General features: G+C 36.6%; 1 protein-coding gene across 3 annotated transcripts; it reads right to left on the reverse strand.

The window, feature by feature from the left end:
* Positions 1 to 313: 313 nt before the first annotated feature.
* LOC125455620 (kelch-like protein 28) lies at positions 314 to 19,837 on the reverse strand. 3 transcript variants are annotated; one of them, XM_048537824.2, is made up of 6 exons: positions 19,738 to 19,824; positions 19,018 to 19,136; positions 12,584 to 13,482; positions 9,297 to 9,740; positions 6,895 to 7,103; positions 314 to 4,699 (listed from the first exon to the last, which is right to left on the reverse strand). In XM_048537824.2, the coding sequence occupies exons 2-6, from the start codon at positions 19,018 to 19,020 to the stop codon at positions 4,536 to 4,538; spliced, it is 1,719 nt and encodes a 572-aa protein (XP_048393781.1). In that variant the 5' UTR covers positions 19,021 to 19,136; positions 19,738 to 19,824; the 3' UTR covers positions 314 to 4,535. The 3 variants fall into 3 exon arrangements, with proteins under 3 accessions (XP_048393781.1, XP_048393780.1, XP_048393782.1); XM_048537823.2 differs by having other exon boundaries at positions 19,018 to 19,293; positions 19,738 to 19,819; XM_048537825.2 differs by lacking the exon at positions 19,018 to 19,136 and having other exon boundaries at positions 19,738 to 19,837.
* Positions 19,838 to 19,866: the final 29 nt, after the last annotated feature.

Consider the following 19,866-nt stretch of genomic DNA (forward strand, 5'->3'; position numbering starts at 1 on the left):
TTTGTACAGTATCAAGGAGCAATATGGTGGTAGGATGTTTCACATTATTAAATCAGCGATGTTGTTGAACTGGTTCTAAAATCCCTAACACGGGCACTCTCCTAAAATATTCTGACAAGTTTGAAATAGTGGTATGCCAGTAATAATCTACTCAAAGCTTATTAGTTTTATCCTCTACTATGAACGTGCCACCCATATTTGAATGCAACTCTTCATTTTAGTCGTCACAAACTAAATTATTTAAAAATTAATATCAAGTATTAAATGGTACTAATCTAAGTGAAAAGGAAGAAAAATGAGAACACACTTAGAATTCTTTAAGAAATATTTATTTAGCAAATCCACAATGAAATATTGTAATAACAGTGACATACTGTACCACATGAAAGCACTTGAAACCTTTAAAAAAGTTCAGCTGAAATAATAATGTGAAACAGTCCTTTGCACTTTTGTTCAATAAACAGGCAAGACATTTGTCAAACTGTAAACGAAAATTTCCTGCCATTTGCAGGCACAGAGCATAACTATACACACAAACATATTCTAACATTTAACCATTTACAATCATCATTCCCTCATGAGTCAAAGTATAAATATTAGGTTTTTTAATCTTGCTGCTCATTTGCAAAGATTCAGCATTTTCAGAAAAACACAAACTAATCGGGTTTTAGAGGATAGCATTGCGTGTAAGGCATTTATGAAAAAAAATCCAGTTCTATCAGTGTTCAATTTTAAGGCAAGCTAACATGACAATAGCTAAGCCTATGTCCCTTTTACAATTTATAATTCACTTGTATTTGTGAACTTTCCCTATTACGCAGATGGCAATGTTATATTATAAACTGAGGTTTTTTTTTCGGCCATTCATTAAAATTCAAAGCTTTCAATTTTAAAAAGTTGCAATTACTGCAAATGACTCCACCCAGTTAATCTCACAAACAGTTGTGAGAATAAGATTAGGTGTGTCATTATTTTCATAAACTTGATAATTAAGTGAATGGATTGAATTTGGATATGGTGGTAAACTATAAGAGCTAAACTATCCAAGTTCTCATCCTCCGTTCCAGTAATCTTAAAAACAAAACAATTGCAATTACATATTGATTACTCCACTAAGCAATCAACAAAGCATAAATTGTTTTATAGTTTGCCTGAATACAATCATCCCACAAATGAAGAGTACAGAAATAATATTCATCCAAGACATGGGTTCATTAGCAATACATCCATACTTTTCCACAGCAAAAAAGTTTTTTTCAAAAGTGGAGGAAACACAGTATATAGAAACATTAAAAACCAATCTACTGGTATATTATTAAAGTTGTACAATCCAAAATGTCTCATAGACCACTGGTCAAAAGGAAAATACTTACTCTTTGCATTAAAATGTCAGAGAGCAGGACACAGGACAATCTTGATGACAAATGATTGAGAAGTAGAAATTCTAGATTAATTTTCAGGTTATGACCAATGTATGCATATTTTAAAGTATTACATCTGAACTGACTGCACGAACGCATTTTCGAAACTGAAAACAAGTCTGTGTGTTAGTGCACCTATGTCCTTTTAGTAAATGCTCCTCTTTTATTTCCCCCACTTGCAATCAATTTATCAGCTACTGAAATTTGTCTACCTGACTGGATAATTCAGAAGAGTATGATGCCAGCAAAATTCTCTATTCTTGTGGAAAAAAAAAGCCATGTTTAGACATTGGAGAATCAAGAGTCCAGCAAAAAAAGGTTGCTTTGCCCATACTAACAGGCTGTCTGTGGAACTAATTCTCCAACTTTGTAAATCAACTCGTCAGAAATCTACACCAGAAGGTAAATGATAAAGTTAGATCTTTTAAACTATCCAGAAAAATATAAGTATGACATATTTGACATGTCAGATGTTTGAATTTGAGAACTACGTAATATGTAAGAAAAAAGTAAACAAACACTCCTAACTATTTTTGTACTGTAGAGCAAGGAGCCATAATTTAAAATTACAATTGTATTTACACTTTCATTTGAGTGTATAATAATTTTTTAAAATGTGTATTTTAAAAACTCCTGGTTAGATTGGCCAGTTATGTTTAAAATTTTAAAGGACTGACAGTAATTATTGCTATGACACCTGCCACTGTCATCAAAAGTAACACTTGTGCTACCAAACCAGCACCATATGCAGGTTGCTAAGTCTCGGACTATGTTCGTTTTAGTGGACTTTGCAAGTTTATTTACTATAGTTATGTATAATTTGTGGAACAAAATGCATATCATCTTGTTCTATTTGTATTTGGAAGGATGTGGGGACAATATCTACACAAGGAACAGTGCAAGTGTAAATTTTACTATACACTCTTTACTATATTTACAGAGCACAACGGCAGTTCCATAAATCAACCTATCCTTTCATTTACACAAGTATAAATTATATCTAATAAAAAAGCCATATAAAAATGTTATTGCACCATTTTATTCAAAATACTAGCAAACATTTGAAGCCTTCATACTCTCGAATTCTAGAAACTTCCAAAGGGTAAAGTTAGAAATTAACAAGTGTGATGATTCAATTAGACCTGAAACACTAATGTATGTACACAGACATGTAGTCTCAAAAACCAGTGGTTTCTCCAATCAAAACTAAAAATATATGACTTACCTTGTATACAAACATTGCTGATCCAGTGAAAACACCAACTGTAGCTATAATTAAACATCTGCCAAAATTATGTAAATTCTTTGCACGAGTACAGAAAAAAACTGCAGTATTCTATGAAGATAGTTGTGATGTTTTAACATGTGCACTTTGTATTCACAAGGATCTATAATAAAAAAAAATCACTACATTGATGTCCCTCACCAAATCAGTTTGGTTATTTAAAATCCATTGGGAGAACCAGTCAATTCTAAGTGTGCTCCCTCTGTTAGGACTTTTCAAACCTCAGTTAGTGCATATAGCTGTTCTTGCATCACATACTTAAATGACTATCTGCACATCAGCTTAAAAAGTACATTCTGAACAAAAGTCTTTCCTACAAGATACTGCAGCTTTGCGACGAGAACAGAAAGTGACATTGAAATTGTATAAAAAAGGTAACTTAGCAGTCAACATAAATTTTGGCAACCAAAGTTAGTTAACAAACATGTCCGCACACAATGGTAGTGGGAAAATCACAGATGAAAAGCAGATGACAATGAACAGCTGAACTATTAATTCACCTTTACAATATTAATCACTTCAATTTGAGTTTATTCACAAAGATCAGGGTCTTTAAAAATATCATATATATATAAACTTTTTATAGGGCTCTTGTGGCACAGTAATAGTGTTTGTGCCTCTGGGCCAGAAGGTCTGGGTTCAAATCACACCTGTTCCAGAGATGTATCATACTGTTTGTGAACAGATTGATTAAAAGATAGCTATAAATTATTCCTTCTATTTAGATTTGATTGTTCAGAGACTTACTCATAAAATCATTGGATAAAAATATTCAAAATAATTTGTGAACTGACATATTACAAAATAAATATATGCATTATCTGTGGGGTCCTGAATCCTAGGATAGCACCAGTTGCTAAATCTAATTATTCTCCCTCAACAGCAGCTGTAGAATATTACAAAGGATCACAATAACAAATCCAAAACCTGCTCATTAGAGCCAAATAAAATGGCCAAATAAAATATTCATTGAAATCCGTACTCAACAGTCCATTAAGTAACTACCTTGACCAGAAACTGTTCCTATGCTTTGTCCTGTGAATACAGGCTTGTAACCATGTTCAGAACTTCATAAACTCATTATCAAGATATGAAAGTACCAATTGCAACTTCATAACCCAATTAAGATCCCTTTTTAAAATATACATTTCCCTTTAGTTCCTTCAAATAACAGATCAAATATTAACAGGTGATCTCATTATGGTTCAGTTGGAAGATTGTCAAAGGAACAATCATATGCAAATGTTTATAGCAAGTTACATATTACTATCAGCTGATGATTACAACCCTACTAATTACATAAATCACATTATACAATACAAGCAAGCACACAGTGGGTAGTTGTACCGTAGTCAAAAATTGAGTTACAGGTATGCAGCCCTTAAGTACAAATTTTCATAGTGTAAAGCACTGATATCAAATAGAACACGATAAATGCAATCAACGTATCACAAAAATAGACATGGACTCGTCAAGTTGCATACATACAATGGATTGATTACTGGTTTTGAATGTGTGATCCTTTCTGATTAAAACAAGGAAGTATGGAGGTAACAGCTAGTTGACATGGAGGGGAATGTTTATAAGGTGGAAAAGCTAGAGCTTCGGTTAGCCCTGGCTGTTCCAGGCATCAGTGTTTCTTCCCCACATGTAGGTACAAATATAATGAATTCAATTGAAAACATGAAAACTCTGCACAGTAAAAACCAACAGAAGCAGCCAAAGTTCGTAAAACTCAACAAATTGTGGGGCTGCAGTCTCAGTACAATTGGTCATCTTGTCATGCAGGGATAATTACCTCAGTATATCCTTCGTAGTCAAATCAACTATCAAAATGCAGTCAGCCCAAAGTTGCATCGACATGATAACATACCAGCAAAATCTGACCAGGTATCTAAGGCTGGGTCGTACCTCTGCACCATGTTCAGGTATGATGATCCTGAGTGACCTCCCACCACATAGAGGTAGTTGTCTACGATAGCCGCACCAACTCCTGTCATGGAAAGGGGGAGGAAAGAAGTCCTTTGATGAAAACTCCATAGAACATGGAAAAATAAACAAATATCGTGCATGTAAGTGATGTGCATGGAAGTTAGAGTTATGAAATAGTGGCAAGAACCTTTGATTAGAGTCTGGCATTATATAAGGAAAAGATGGTGGGAGGGGAAGGCAGGAAAGAGTTTATGAATTGTGTTTGAAGTATTTTCTGGATTAGGATGATTCTGGCTGGAGAAGCTAGAAGGCATGCTGGATTTGGTGTGGACAATGAAGTGGATCAAGCAGGTCAGGTCTCAGTATGAAAACATTTACGGAACAGTGATAAAAGCACCACATACTTCAGGTTAGTTTAGGAAAGGACAAGGAATAATCTAGAGCAAAAATATCTAATACGAGGAAGAGCGCTTTAATTTGAGTGAAATTTGTAAGAGAGGTTGTATAAGAAAGGCTGTCTTACTCTCAAAGTTGTGAAATCAAGAGAAGTGGCTGGGATACATCAGGACAGAAACGTAAGGATACAAATTGCAGGATACTAGCTATAAGTTTTTCAGTACCCCATAGATACAGGAGTGATGTCAGCGGACTGGAGAACTTGAAATGTTACACCTTCATTCAACGGAATTGTGCAAAGATGAACGCAGCAACTTCAGGCAAAAGCAGATTAATCTCAGTGGTAGATAAGATTTTACAAACAATTATTTGGGCAAATTTCACAGTCTCCAAGACAAAAATCTGGATTAATTAAGATGATTTTGTTCCAGGAAAATTACAGAATGTCACAGAAAAATGCTGATCCCATTAAGCTTTTTGAGAAGGTAATAGAAATGGTTGATGAGGACTTTCTAAAGGTATTTGATAAAAGCACTACATCACATATTGGCGTTCATAGAAATAACAGAGAAAGTAGTAGCATAGATACATTGACTGTGCAACAGGAAACAGTAGTGGTCAAGAGTTATTAAATCAGAAAAAGTTTTGAATCTTGTAAGAAGCTTGGTGTACACTGTACAATTTCAAAAGTTGCAGATTATGCAAAAAAAGTCAGTGTTCTGAACTTTTGAGAGGATAATGATAGATTTCAAGAGGATGCAGTTTGATGGAATGGGCAAATAAGTGACAGATGAAATTTAATACAGAGATGCATGAACTGAAACAATGAGAATATTTTTAAAAAGTACAGTTCTAACAGGCGTGCAGGGAAACATATACTTCCATACATGCTCAAATTGTTGATGGTGGCAGGGTAGGTTGAGTAAATGATTAGAGAAATAGTTGAGATACTGAACTAGAAATTAGAGGCACAGAGTACAAAAGCAAGGAAATTACGAAGAAACTTCATAAAAACATTGTTTTGGCTTCACTGTGCTCAATTCTAGGCAGCACATTTTAAGTACGATGTGAAAGCACCAGAGAGCATGCAGAAAAGGTTTAGAAGAATGATTCCAGAGACGTAGTACTTCAGTTGTGTAGGTAACTAAGAAGAGAAAAAAAGTTAGGAGGGAAACTTGATAGCAAGATGTTCAAAATCACAAGGGGGCCAAAGTAAATAAATAGACAGAAACTGTTGCCTCTCATGGATACCACTTCACTTGAGGAAGGAGCAGTGCTCCGAAAACTTGTAATTTCAAATAAACCTGTTGGACTGTAACCTGGTATTTTGTGACTTCTGATCCTCTCATGGATAGAGAAATGGAGTGCACTCATTTAAAATATAACAGAAAAGAAGAGGACACTCATTTAAAGGTTATTAATAAAGAGGACAAACATGCAGTGAATCTGAGATAATAAAATGTGAGGCTGGATGAACACAGCAGGCCAAGCAGCATCTCAGGAGCACAAAAGCTGACGTTTCGGGCCTAGACCCTTCATGCAGTGAATCTGATTGCACCAGCTGAGAGCGCACAGAAGGCCAATTCAATCATGGCTTTCAAAAAGGTATAGCATAAGCAGAAGTAAATTTACAGGGTCACAACTAAAGAGGGAAAAATTGTAGTCAATTGGAATTGGAATTGGAATTGATTGTGCTAAGAACTGATGTGGATGTAAGGTCCCCTATGTAGTAACCATTCTATGACTGTCTCACAACTGTAACAAGTTAAACCATATATCAAAAATGAAGAAAAAATGCATATTCAATTTTTGTTTTGCAAAATGAAACATCACATCACAAGACCACCTGTGACCATTTACCTGTTCTGGGATCACTCATCGGCCTGCATAACGTCCACTGATTTTGATGGGGTTCATACCTCTCAACACTTTGTAAGTGCGACACACCATTGTGTCCACCAACAACAAAGATGAATCCAAGCATAGAACCAACACCAAAGTTAATTCTTTTATCAGCCATTGGAGCAACCATTTCCCAGGAATCTTTGCTTGGATCATAACGCTCCACGCTGTTTTTCCGAAAGAAAGTAAAGTAAAAGTAAAAACAGAGAAGGAGGTTAAATCAGACAATTCTTATTGTTTCTGGAGCAAGACAATGGGTCATGAGATAGCAAACAAACAGGAGAACCTGATCATATCTTTTCCTCCTCTCTTACACCAGAATTAAGTTTAGTGTCCAACATATCTTGGCTAAAAATAACGAATTCAGGAGGTCAGAGATCATATCAGGATTTTCCTGAGTTGTATCGTTTTAGTGTCACAAAAAAGTACATTTTTATTCACATCACGTGGACACTCCTAGCAGGCCAGCATTTATCCCACTCATAATTGCTCTTGAAAATCAGTAGTGAGCCATTTTCTTGAACTACTGTTGTCCATGTGGTGTAGGTATACCACAATGCTGGAAAGGAGTTCAAAGACTGGCCCAGTTACAGTAACAGAACAGAGACAATTCCAGGTCAGGATGGTATACAATTTGAAGCGGAACTTGCAGAACGTCGTGCTTCCTGTACGATACACCAAGATCCTTACGTTAAATAGACAGCAAAACACTTTCAAAAACATCTGTTTAAAAAAAAGGTTGTTGTACAACAAAAATTTAGCATAAACACTGGTTTCTATCTTTCCCTTCCACTCTGATTCCTGTCCGTAAGTCCAGTCCTTATTGGGAAAGAACCCAGTACTTAAATACAAAGTTATTTGAGCATCACCCGCTCTTAATTCAACTCTGGGTCTGTTCTCTTAAGAGAGACCTGGATTTCTAACATCAACATTGCCATGTGAAGGGTTGGGTTGCAAATAACAAAACATTTATGCCATAAAACATACCAGCAAATGATACATTTAATGAGAGTTTCTAATCATCCTCTTTTGACATGTAATGCTGTTATCTTCAATTGCTCCTTGTCAACATTCTGGGGATTACCATTGGCCAAAAGTAAATGAACTTGACCAGCCACTTAAACACTGTGGCTACAACAGCAGGTAAGAAATTTGAAATTCTGCAGCACGTAACTCACCTTCCAACCTCTGCAAAATCTGTTTACCATCTTCAAGACAAGTGTGTGAGAAATGCTCCCCACTTGCTTGAATTAATGTAGCTCCAACAACATGCAAGAGGTCAAACAGCATCCAAGTCAAAGCAGTCAATTTGATTTCCACCCCATCCAGTACCTTAAACATTCATTCCCTCCACCATAAGTGCGCCACTCACCAACGGTGCTTTGAAAGCAACTTCCAAACGAGCAAGGAGAAAGGCAAGTGTGGGAAGTACCAAGTCTCACACCATGCGGAGTTGGAACTATATAATTGTTCCTTTGCTGTTGGGAAAGGAGTTACAGGACTTTGACTTCGCAACAGCATAATGTATACCTACACCGTGTGAACTGCAGCAGTTCAACAAGATACTTCACTGCCACCTTCTCAAGGCAACTATGGATTGACAATAAGTGTTGGCCTCGCCAGCAATGTTGTTATTCCTTAAAGCATAAAGGGCAATGTATGAATACTCTATACGCAAAACATGATGCTTAAATGCTTAAACAAGAGGCATAAATTCTTTTAGGAAATTTAAGCCAACAAGAAAGATGTAACTTTAATTTTGGAAAGTTTCAAGAACAGAAATATAAATCAGCATTGATCTAAATAAGAAAGAGCTTGCAGTTAAAAAGTATAATCTTTCATTCTTCCACAAATAGATCAAATTAAATATAATCTTTCATCCGTAGCTGCAGCATTCAAGGACGAAACATTCATGTTCACTCCCAAGCCTCCCCCTCCTAACCAGTTAATAGTAAACTCTGGTAGAACAAGTGTACATTGCACATACTGGTACCTACATATTTTAAAACAGGGCCCAATTCTGACAGACGTAAAGGACAGACCTGTCTGATTTAACATTTAGGCTTTGTGTTATCACTTATCTATAAATCAGCATTAATGGATACATTCTCAATGGCAACACCTTGACCACATTATACTGCCAATGAGCAATCTCTTCTTGTACAGTACAGATGTTGGTTTCTCCCTAAAATTGATATTCTTACAATTATCTTAATCAGCACAAGATGAAACATGGACAAAATGATCGTTATCAGCAATACTCAAATACAAATCATTTTAATATATGTGAAGTAAGGTAACATAACTTTATAGACATTTAAACCATTGTATCCTATGCGATAAATATTATACTGAATTACCTGTTCATGTGAGCAGGGCCATATCCACCTATAGCATATATCATTCCATCTAAAACTGCAGCTGCAAAACAGCTTCGACTTTTTCCCATAGGTGCAACTGGCTGCCACTTTTTGATTTTAGGAATGTATTTCTCCACAGATTGCAAATAGTTTTCCCCATCATAACCACCTAATGCATACAGTTCACCAGCTAATACGGCCACTCCAAGAGTGCTTCGACACTCGTTCATTCTTTCTACAGTTGTCCATTTGTTTGTCTCCGGATTCCAACCTTCTACCAAATTCTCATGTTTCCGATAATTAATGCCTTGCTGAATGTGGGTTGCAATTCCTCCAACTACATAAAGCTTCTGATCGACAACAGCAACTCCACATTCATAGCGTGGACTACTAAGCGGTGCCAGACCTGTCCAGGAGTCTGTCTGCGGGAAGTACATCTCCACACTGTAGCAGAAATGGAGAAAGAAAAATGACAGATTAAATATTAATCCGTTTATAACAGGGTGTAGCTTGCAGCAACATTTGCATAATTGCTTTTAAAAATAGGAAAATATCTTAAAACACGTCGCAGAAAAGTAAAAAGACAAAAAAAAAGTCAAAGCGGGTATTAGGATAGGAATTTAAAAAAAAGGTCCCCATCCATTAGCGTATTTTGGGCACAACTTCATGTTGAACTCTTCTTTTGCTGCCACAGCTTTTGCCTCTGTGCCCATTTCTTTGGGCAAGAGTCCTCTCTACATCTCAGACCTCTTTACCTGCCTCCAACACTCTTCCTCCACTTGGACCCCTCGCTTTGGCCTTTTACTTGTACTTAACCTGTTCATCAAGAATGGTTGGCATGACTCCTGCCACAAGATTTTGCAAACAGGTCTCAGGATAAATGGATGCCCTTCCAAGGTGCTTAACACTATATTAATAGTGGGTGCAGCAGCTCCTTCACTATAACCATCTATCCTTTACTTCACCTGCATCTCAATGCTTAGGCCCGGAATACAGCATGGACCAAAGCAATAAAGCAGACAGTCCTGGAGCAACTCAGCAGCTAAGATAGCATCTGTGGAGAGAGAAACAGAGTTAATGCTTCCGTTTTGATGACCCTTGCTCAGATTTGGACTCAATGTTAATTGTTTACTACTCCACAGATACTACTATACGTACTTCTACAGTACGTATACTTCTATTATTTCTACAGGACTTGGTTCTCATTTCAGATCTGCAGTATTTTCCTTTAAACAGATTAAAAGGCCAAAGAAATTGAAAAGATGGAAGACTCTGCATCCACAGTCACAACAAAAACCTTGCGTAAACAAAGGTAAACCTCTCACTGTCCTTCTGCATCTGCCTGCAGGTGATTGTGGTGGGTCAGTAGTATTTTCTCCTATAATGTCTCTCCATTATTGTCCAGTAGTGTAGTGGGATTATTTGCAATGGCTTCCTGGTCCTATATTTTCCTTCAAGAATAAAGCCTTTAGAGCACATTTTAAAACCTACTGCTTTAAATCAACCTTTTGAACATCAGTCCTGAAATCTCCTAAATGTGTTTTAGTGATGTGTTTTGTAGCACTGCTGTTAAATACTCAAACTGCTGAAGATCGGGACTTGAAATTTCCAATAAATAATAATGCCTAGGCTAATAGGATGTTGCCTTTCCAGAATCATTTTAAAGTTATGATTAAACAAGCAATCTTTTCACAGAAGACAATGACTAGATTTTGAAAATAGTCCTAAAATAAGTTAAATTATCAGCAGTTGATGTTACATTCAGTACACTTTGAATCTTTTGATGTGTCCGCTTGCAAAAGATACAATAGGACTAAAGATTGATTTGCTAAAAAAAAATTGCTTAATAAAAGAAACCTGTCTTTATTGATCTAATAAATCAAATACTTAAGAAATTCTAACAAGTGTAATGTTTACTCAAAAGAATAGGTACTGAACAACTGCATTTAAAAGACGACAGCCAGCAGATGGTAAATTACAACATTCCAGATATCAGATTTACGCATATACTAAAATAAATTACAGCTCCATGTTTGTGCAAGATTTGATAAAAATGACTGCCCCAGTGTTAATTTCAATACTTGCTGCTGGCAACAGCACATTTTGTTTACATGTCAGATACTAAATTAGTTGTTTATGAACCTCGAGCTATTTCTCAGCCTTATGAAAAAGTAATTCACTTCCATGATTATACCTTCCATTCGTTAACATTTTGTTGTTCTAAATAGCAAACAAAAGTAGTTTTATTCAAAAAGAAGAACAATCCTGTTTCAGTGACCAGATACATTTAAGTAGAAGCACCTTATAAATTTTCTGGTCAGCTGAATGTCTAAGTGTCCTAACTGTAGTAATGGGTGCAAGTGCAGCATCAATACAAGACAGCTTTTCGGTTGCATCAATACTATCAAACATTGTAAAAATGCCAGAGTCAGAGTCAAACATCACTCTGAAGCAAAATAACAATCTTCAAAGACTATATTTCATGAAGCATAGGAGCACTTCACAGAGTACAGAAGGAAAGTGTTTTGCCAATCATGTTTGAAAAAGCTACTCAGTTAGTCTGACTGCCATCTATTAATCTTGGAGCCCTGAAATTAGGACTTTTTAAAAAGTCCTAATTTGATATAAAAATGTGTAACAATCAGGGATTCTTTATATTTCTTAGTATATTTGAAAAAGAGAAAATGAAATGATCAACCTTACCAGGTCAATATAATGAACTGGGCTGTCTGGTCATCTTTTTATATCATAGACACGTCATACTTGTACTTAACACAGGAAAATTGAAATAAGTCTATAGTAGATACAGAGAGCTTCCAAATGTAGCACAAAATAATGCATTAGAGTCAAATCATTTAAAAACAATGAAGGAAGGAATGGCAAATGCGTTTCACTGCTTATGTCGTGTAACCATTCTTATACAGCAGTTTTTTAAAAAAATAATCACTCATGGGACATAGATGTCACTGGCTGGTCACCATTTATTGCTCATCCCTAGTTGCTCAAGAAGTTTGCAGTGAGCTGCCTTATTTAACCTCTGAAGTCCACGTCTAAGCATATAATTGTGTAATAATAAATAAAATCTGCTGCATTCAACCAATGACTTAGTAGATGGAAACACTACATAAAGTGGAATGTTTTTATTACATTCAATACTCAATTATAAATTAAATTATAAATGCACATCCATCAAAACAACATATACAAATAAAATGAGTAATGTTTTCTACATTCAGTATCAATAAAAAACAGGCAGTGTTCATTTCTACCTTACTTGAGCATCTTACCTGTCTAATGTAGCAAACAGTCCAGTTTTTCCACCAACAGCACACAGTACTTTGGGAGCACAACGTGGCCGTGTTGATAACTCAGTATGATGAGAAAATCTGTGCTCTGGCATAAAATGATACTTAAGTGCTTCATTTAGAAGGTGCTTGCAGGTATGCTCATCACGAATTAACTGGTTTGCTTCATATAGTCTTGTTAAAAACTTCACACTTAGCAATGGCAATCGCACACAGTGCAACAGCTGTGCCAGATATTTTTGTCTTTCTTGTACATCATATTTAATCCACGTCTCCAAAGCATAAAAAACAGACTCCTCAGTCACAACATTCAGACAGTCATTTGAAATTATTTCATCTAATTCAGTGTGATTCAGTTCAAAGAACTCCTCTGTCTGACATACCTCTTCAAAATTCTGACAAATATATTTGTTGGCAGCAAGGTACAAGTCATGGCAACCATAAGTTTCAGCAAATCGGGAAATGCCAATGCAGTTACCAGGATCAAGCTGGCTTTCAAGGAATGTACAACATTCCTTCAATACTAGCTTAATTTGAAGTAAATTTGCAGCTGGTAGTAAAGATTCCACTGTATCTTGTGAAATGAATATGGTTCCTGTATATGCATATTCTACAATGGCCTGCAAAGCAGTTTCGTCAATACACTGGAACTCAACCTCAGAGTTTTCATTTTCTGAAAGATTCCCAGTAAACATGGCTTTGAAGTATGGGCTGATGCTTGCCAGCACCACCTTATGGGCATGGATCTTGACATCACCAACCCTGAGGACGATATCACAGAGCTCACGATGCTGCCGAAGAAGATTCAATCCTTGCAGTAACTGCTCAGAATGTGGATGAGTCAGATTAGCAAGCATGTAGGATTGAGGAGACGGGTCCATCTGAAGAAAGAATAAAAGATAAATTGTCAGTACAAAATATCCATTGTAACTAAAAAAAAAGTTTACCATAAACAAACTCAAGAAAATGAATTTCAATTTTTTCTTTAATAAAAAAGCTTTGAAAAGTCTACACCACTTCTCAAAAGAAAAGAAAATAAATTTCTGAACAAATTATAATCCAAGGTACAACAGTAGTTATAAATGTCTTGCTGTGAGTAACCATCATAATTTAAAACCATGAAATATTCATTGCAGATGCAGTTACTAAGGGCTTACCATATGATAACGAGTTCCTTACCAATGGACAAGTCACAAAAAAATTTAAAGAATATTTTACAAAAAGTGCATTCAAATGAGAGCATGGGAAGTACAAATACAGAAATAATATTTTCATATCTGATTTTATCCCAGTTGAAGATGGACATTTGGCACAGCATCCTCAGTGATTCATTAATAACTAGCAACATTATACGATTCAGTAACTATTAAAATGTGAAAGAAGTCCACTTGATTATACCTTGTCTCTCACCTTGAATACTTTTCATAACTGTGCACTTGTGGTTGGATCTGGGTGACATGGTGCATGAAGTACCAAAGCACACAAACAACTAAGAAAGTTTATAGAATGCCATTTCTTTTTATGAGGTGAATTGTATACAAATGTAGGGAGGTTATGCTTCAGTTCTGCAGACCACATTGGAGTACTTTGTACAGGTCGTTTTAGTGAAGAAAGGATATAAATATGTTGGAAGCAGTTTGGAGAAGGTTTACTGAACTAATAGCTGGATTAAACAGTTTGACTTAGGATGAATGTTTGGACAGGCTAAACTTATACCTGCTGGAGTTTACAAGAGTAAGATGAGACTTGATCGACACATGGAAGATCCTGAATGTTTCCCATTGTGGGAGAAGGAGAACTGTGAGGGGTCTTGTAGTGCAGTGGTAGTGTTCCTATTTTTGAGCCAGAAGTACCAGGTTCAAGTCCCACCTGCATCAACAATGTCATAATACAACTGAACAAGTTAATTTAAAAAGCAAGAGAAATTGAATTAAAGGTCATTAAGACTGTATCTATGTCTTAAATGGCTACAGAGAAATTTATCCTCACAACAGAATTGAGTGTGTTTATAACTCGCTTCATCAAAAGACAGTCGAAGAAGAGTTTTTGAATATTTTTAAGGTAACGGCAGATAGATTCTTGATAAGCAAAAGAGGTGAAAGGTTATCAGTGTAGGCAGGAATATGGAGTAATTAGATCAACCATGCTTTTAGTGAATGACATAGCAGGCTCATATGCACTGCAAAATTTTGGCAAGCTTTCTTCAACGGCAACTTGTAAAATAATAATACCTACCATCTAGAAGGTCAAAGGCAGCGTTGGAGGTGATGGTGATAGTAGCAATGTCACTGAATGAGTGGACATTCAGAGGCCTAAGCCAATTATCTGGGAATAAGATTCAAACTACACATCAGCTGGTGGAATTTGGATTCAGTTATAAATCTGGAATTGAAAGCTCATCTCAGTTTCATGGTTACTGTTACCATCATCGATTGTTGCAAATAACCCCCAGGAAATCTGCCAACCTTATATGCTCTGGCCTATTTTTGACTCCAGGTCCACAGCAATGTGGTTGATTCTCAAATGTCCTCTGAAATGGCCTTGCATGCCGCTAAATTCAAGAGTAATTTGGATGAGCAATAAATGCCCACCCTACCAGCGATGTCCACATTCCATGAAAGAAGTTCACTTTCATGTCACACATCATCCTGACTTAGAAATGAATCATCCAATCTTAATTCTGAGTAAATCCCCAAAACTACCATATAGCACTTTTGCCACACATACTGTAGCAGTTCAAGACAGCAACTTACCACCATTTTACCCATTGATTAGCATTAAATTCTGGCCTCACCTGTAGCAGCCATATCCCATGAATTAATGGCAATAGGTACAAGCAATGCTTGCATCATTTTGAGAATTTTAGCTGGTGGGATTCATGAAATAATTGGCGAATTGTTGAGTGAATGGCTTTCAATAAATCTCTAGCACTAGTCAGTTCAACTCGTTTTCCCTTACTTTAAATTCCAAAAAGAAAACTAATTATTGATTGACTGTGACTTAAAGTCACTTTAAAAGGAAACCAAGCAACACATGGAAGATTAATTCAAGTAATAAGTTCAACTTCAAATATTTCCTTCTACTTTATAATAATTGCATCCAAAATGATGAAGCTATAAAATTTAACCCGCAGGGACTTCTTGCAAAATAGTGGTGTGCCCTGAGTTCAGGTCCCACCTGCTCCATAGGCATGTTATAACATCTCTAAACAAATTGATCAGAAAATAAAAGAAAGCAACCTGGAAAAAAAAGGACCAAAACAGAGCTTTGTAAACTCTTTACTCAAGCAAATAATCCACAAATCTCCGAAAACTTTTCCCAAGCAATGAGAAATATTCAACTTTAAATCTCAGACATTCACACACAGTGGGAGGGGATATGTTCATGAACGTCATGAAATTTAAAATACATATTTTAGAGAAAGGCTCAGATAAACCATTTCTTAAAATGAGTTTTTTTTGGAATATGAATATCGCAGCATTTCTTACTTATCTCAATGTTTCACCATGGAAACAGAAAGTGGAGTGCTTTCTTAAATTAGTGTAGTCCATTGGATAAGGTGAGGTTATTAGGTAGGAAGATCCATTGACAATTAAGAAACAGCAAAATTTGGACAGCCTGTTCTCAGAAGAAAACTTGGGAGGTGTAGAAACACTTCAAAAAGTGTTCCTACACATTAGCTGCATGTTCTTCTAGCATATGGGAGTTCTGGACTGAAAGATACTGATGAAGAAGCTTTAGACTTGCTGCAGTGCATCTGTAGATAGTACACACTGCATCCAAGCTACACTGGTGGTAGAGATTTACATTTGTGACTGAGGATACCAAGCAAACATAGTACTTTTTTCCAGGCGGTGCGGAACTTCTTCAGTCTTGATACAGCCGCAAAGCCAACGGGTCACTTTCACTACTGCAGCGTGAAACCAACAATGGTAAATGGAATCAAGGATTCCATTGCAAGTTTCTACCATTATAGGTTTCAATCTGGTGTCTATTGTCGCATGGACAATATAACTAGAATGTGATCTCATTCAAAGGGCATAAGAACAGTTAGTACAAGAGACTGAAGTGTTTGTCTGGATGCCGCCAGTGTCATTTACATTTTACACATATACACTTATGTAGAATTGAGTAAAGCAAGAGTTGCTGTGAACGTCAAAGTGTTTCTTTGTGAAACTAGAATGATTAACTCTGACAGAATTCCAGCAGTCTGATTGTACAATCATTGAGCTGGAAATAAGAAATGCTAACAATACAGTTCAAAAGAAGGCTCTTGCAATATTCAAAGCTTAACATCTCTCAGTGTAATAAGCATAAAATAATAAATCAGGAATAAAATTGCATATATGGAATGACTGAATTTCTTTTTAATTAAAGTAACATTCATTAAATAATTGGTCAGTTTCTTTGTCAAAGAATTAGCTACACTTAATCTACTGCAAGGCAACAGATCAATAGTAAAATAATGAACAGCAGATCCCCATCAAGCTCAACTTTCCCAAACATAAATCCAAAATGCACCGTATTAAATCTAGCCACATAAAAGCAAAGACAGGCACATAAGCATCAAGAAAAGGCAGATAATTCTTCTTTTCTTTCCTGAATGGAGCCTACCCAGACGGCAATGTTCACCTTTTTCTTGTGCGAACTGCAAATTAATTCCATTTACTTGCACACTTAAAAATTTCTTTTCCAATAAATAACCTTACCAAAATCATATTTCACTTCAATACGGATACTTGATATTACAATAGTAGTGAGTAACCAAAAGGTGTAAAACTTGGGCGACTTGACAACTGTTCTCAAAATTTGGTATTGTTCTTCATCTATTATAGCACAAAAACATCAGCATTGGCTAATGGATTTCCACAAAGGAAGTATGAAGCACAACTTCTTGAATTGTCAGAAACAGTCCCACAGACAATATACACACCCAGCTTCCTTGCTTTTGTGTACATTTTAAAGGCAAACATAAAAACAAAGACTTAGGTAATCCAGAGACCCCGTTAATGTTCTGGGAACCAAAGTTCAAATACTGCCACAGCAGATGGTAGAATTTGAATCCGAATAAGGTTCTAATAACGATCATAAATTCATTGCCAATTGTCAGGAAAAAGAAAAATCTGGATCACTACATGCTCCGGCCTACATGTCACTCCACACCCACACCCACACCCACACCAAGTTGATTGACTCCTAGTTATTTTCTGCACAATTAGGGATAGGCAATAAATGCTGGCGAGTCAGCAACACTCTCATCCTGTGAATGAATGAAAGAAAAAAAAACACAAGCACTCTCTTGTATGTCATTGTAAAATGGCTCCCACTGCAATCTGCAGCTCAACTTTGTATTGTAGAACTCAAAATATTTTCCTATGCAGGTTCAAAATGGTAAAAAGAAAATGAACATCATGCATATGGAGAGAGAGATAATGGGAACTGCAGATGCTGGAGATTCCAAGATAATAAAATGTGAGGCTGGATGAACACAGCAGGCCAAGCAGCATCTCAGGAGCACAAAAGCTGACGTTTCGGGCCTAGACCCTTCATCAGAGAGGGGGATGGGGGGAGGGAACTGGAATAAATAGGGAGAGAGGGGGAGGCGGACCGAAGATGGAGAGTAAAGAAGATAGGTGGAGAGAGTGTAGGTGGGGAGGTAGGGAGGGGATAGGTCAGTCCAGGGAAGACGGACAGGTCAAGGAGGTGGGATGAGGTTAGTAGGTAGCGGGGGGTGCGGCTTGGGGTGGGAGGAAGGGATGGGTGAGAGGAAGAACCGGTTAGGGAGGCAGAGACAGGTTGGACTGGTTTTGGGATGCAGTGGGTGGGGGGGGAAGAGCTGGGCTGGTTGTATGGTGCAGTGGGGGGAGGGGACGAACTGGGCTGGTTGAGGGATGCAGTAGGGGAAGGGGAGATTTTGAAACTGGTGAAGTCCACATTGATACCATATGGCTGCAGGGTTCCCAGGCGGAATATGAGTTGCTGTTCCTGCAACCTTCGGGTGGCATCATTGTGGCAGTGCAGGAGGCCCATGATGGACATGTCATCTAGAGAATGGGAGGGGGAGTGGAAATGGTTTGCGACTGGGAGGTGCAGTTGTTTTTTGCGAACTGAGCGGAGGTGTTCTGCAATGCATATGGACTTTAATCTGCATTCTTTGCACTGGCATTAGTTTTAAAATAAGAATAATCCTTACAAATAAAACCAGGAACTGTAAAGAAAAATTACAAACTTTCAGTTATTGTTTAGTGTGGTATAGAGATTTGGAAAGCATGAACCTATTACATCCACTATGGTACAATCCAGATTTTGATATCTACCATTAGAATCCTTAAGAGTAAAATGCATTTGATTTTATTTTTAAATATGAAAAGCTCTTTGTGTTACAGTACTTTGTTTATGTCATTCAACAAACTTACCATTGTAATGAAAGTGAGCTGCAGTATTTAACATTCATGATGAGCATTTGAATCATTCAGGTAAATACAATGGAGTTGTCATTGATGATCGTCCGTTTTCTCCAAAGCTGTTTGCCTTCCTAAAGATTATTGACTTCTGATTACAACATAATGCAAAGCAGATTCCGTTACTTGAAGCTTTTTTATAGCTGTCTTTTCACCATTGTTGCTCATTTGAAAATCTAGTGTGAAAAGTTTGACTGAACGCTCCAGATCCTGTTTAACAGCAGCTGTAAACTAGATTGTCGATACACTGGGTTTTAGGCTATGAATCCAAATTAAATCAATCCAATTAATGTATACACGTGCGTTAGATAAGACTTCTATGGCTTATCAAATGAAATACGGACAACATTTGAAAATTATTTTGAAAGATAAATATCCTTAAAAAAGGTAAACAAAAAGTTCGTACTTTTTAATATGTATAATTCGCTTTGTGCTGTGGTTTCATTCATACTTCTAAATATAAACTCAAACAATAAACAAGAGGCAACTTACGTATACACACTTAATTTCACAATCAAATATTTTAACTGTCAATAGTCAAACCTGTCACGAGTTATCCGTAAAAGTAAGGGTTTAGGCCTGTTACAGGAATAGCTCTAACACAGTAATAACTGTACTTAATTTTAAACTAAATCAATATATGCATAATATAAAACCATATATAAACAAACGGACCTGATATAATTACGATAATAATCAGCGAAGCAGAAGACGAGCTGGGAAATTTCCCAAAACCTATCAAACACAAATACAAAACAGGTGGGGAGTGCGTAACTTCCGGTTATGATTACTATATTTTCGAAA

Source organism: Stegostoma tigrinum, chromosome 10 (assembly GCF_030684315.1).
Source record: "Stegostoma tigrinum isolate sSteTig4 chromosome 10, sSteTig4.hap1, whole genome shotgun sequence".
NCBI classification, from domain to species: domain Eukaryota; kingdom Metazoa; phylum Chordata; class Chondrichthyes; order Orectolobiformes; family Stegostomatidae; genus Stegostoma; species Stegostoma tigrinum.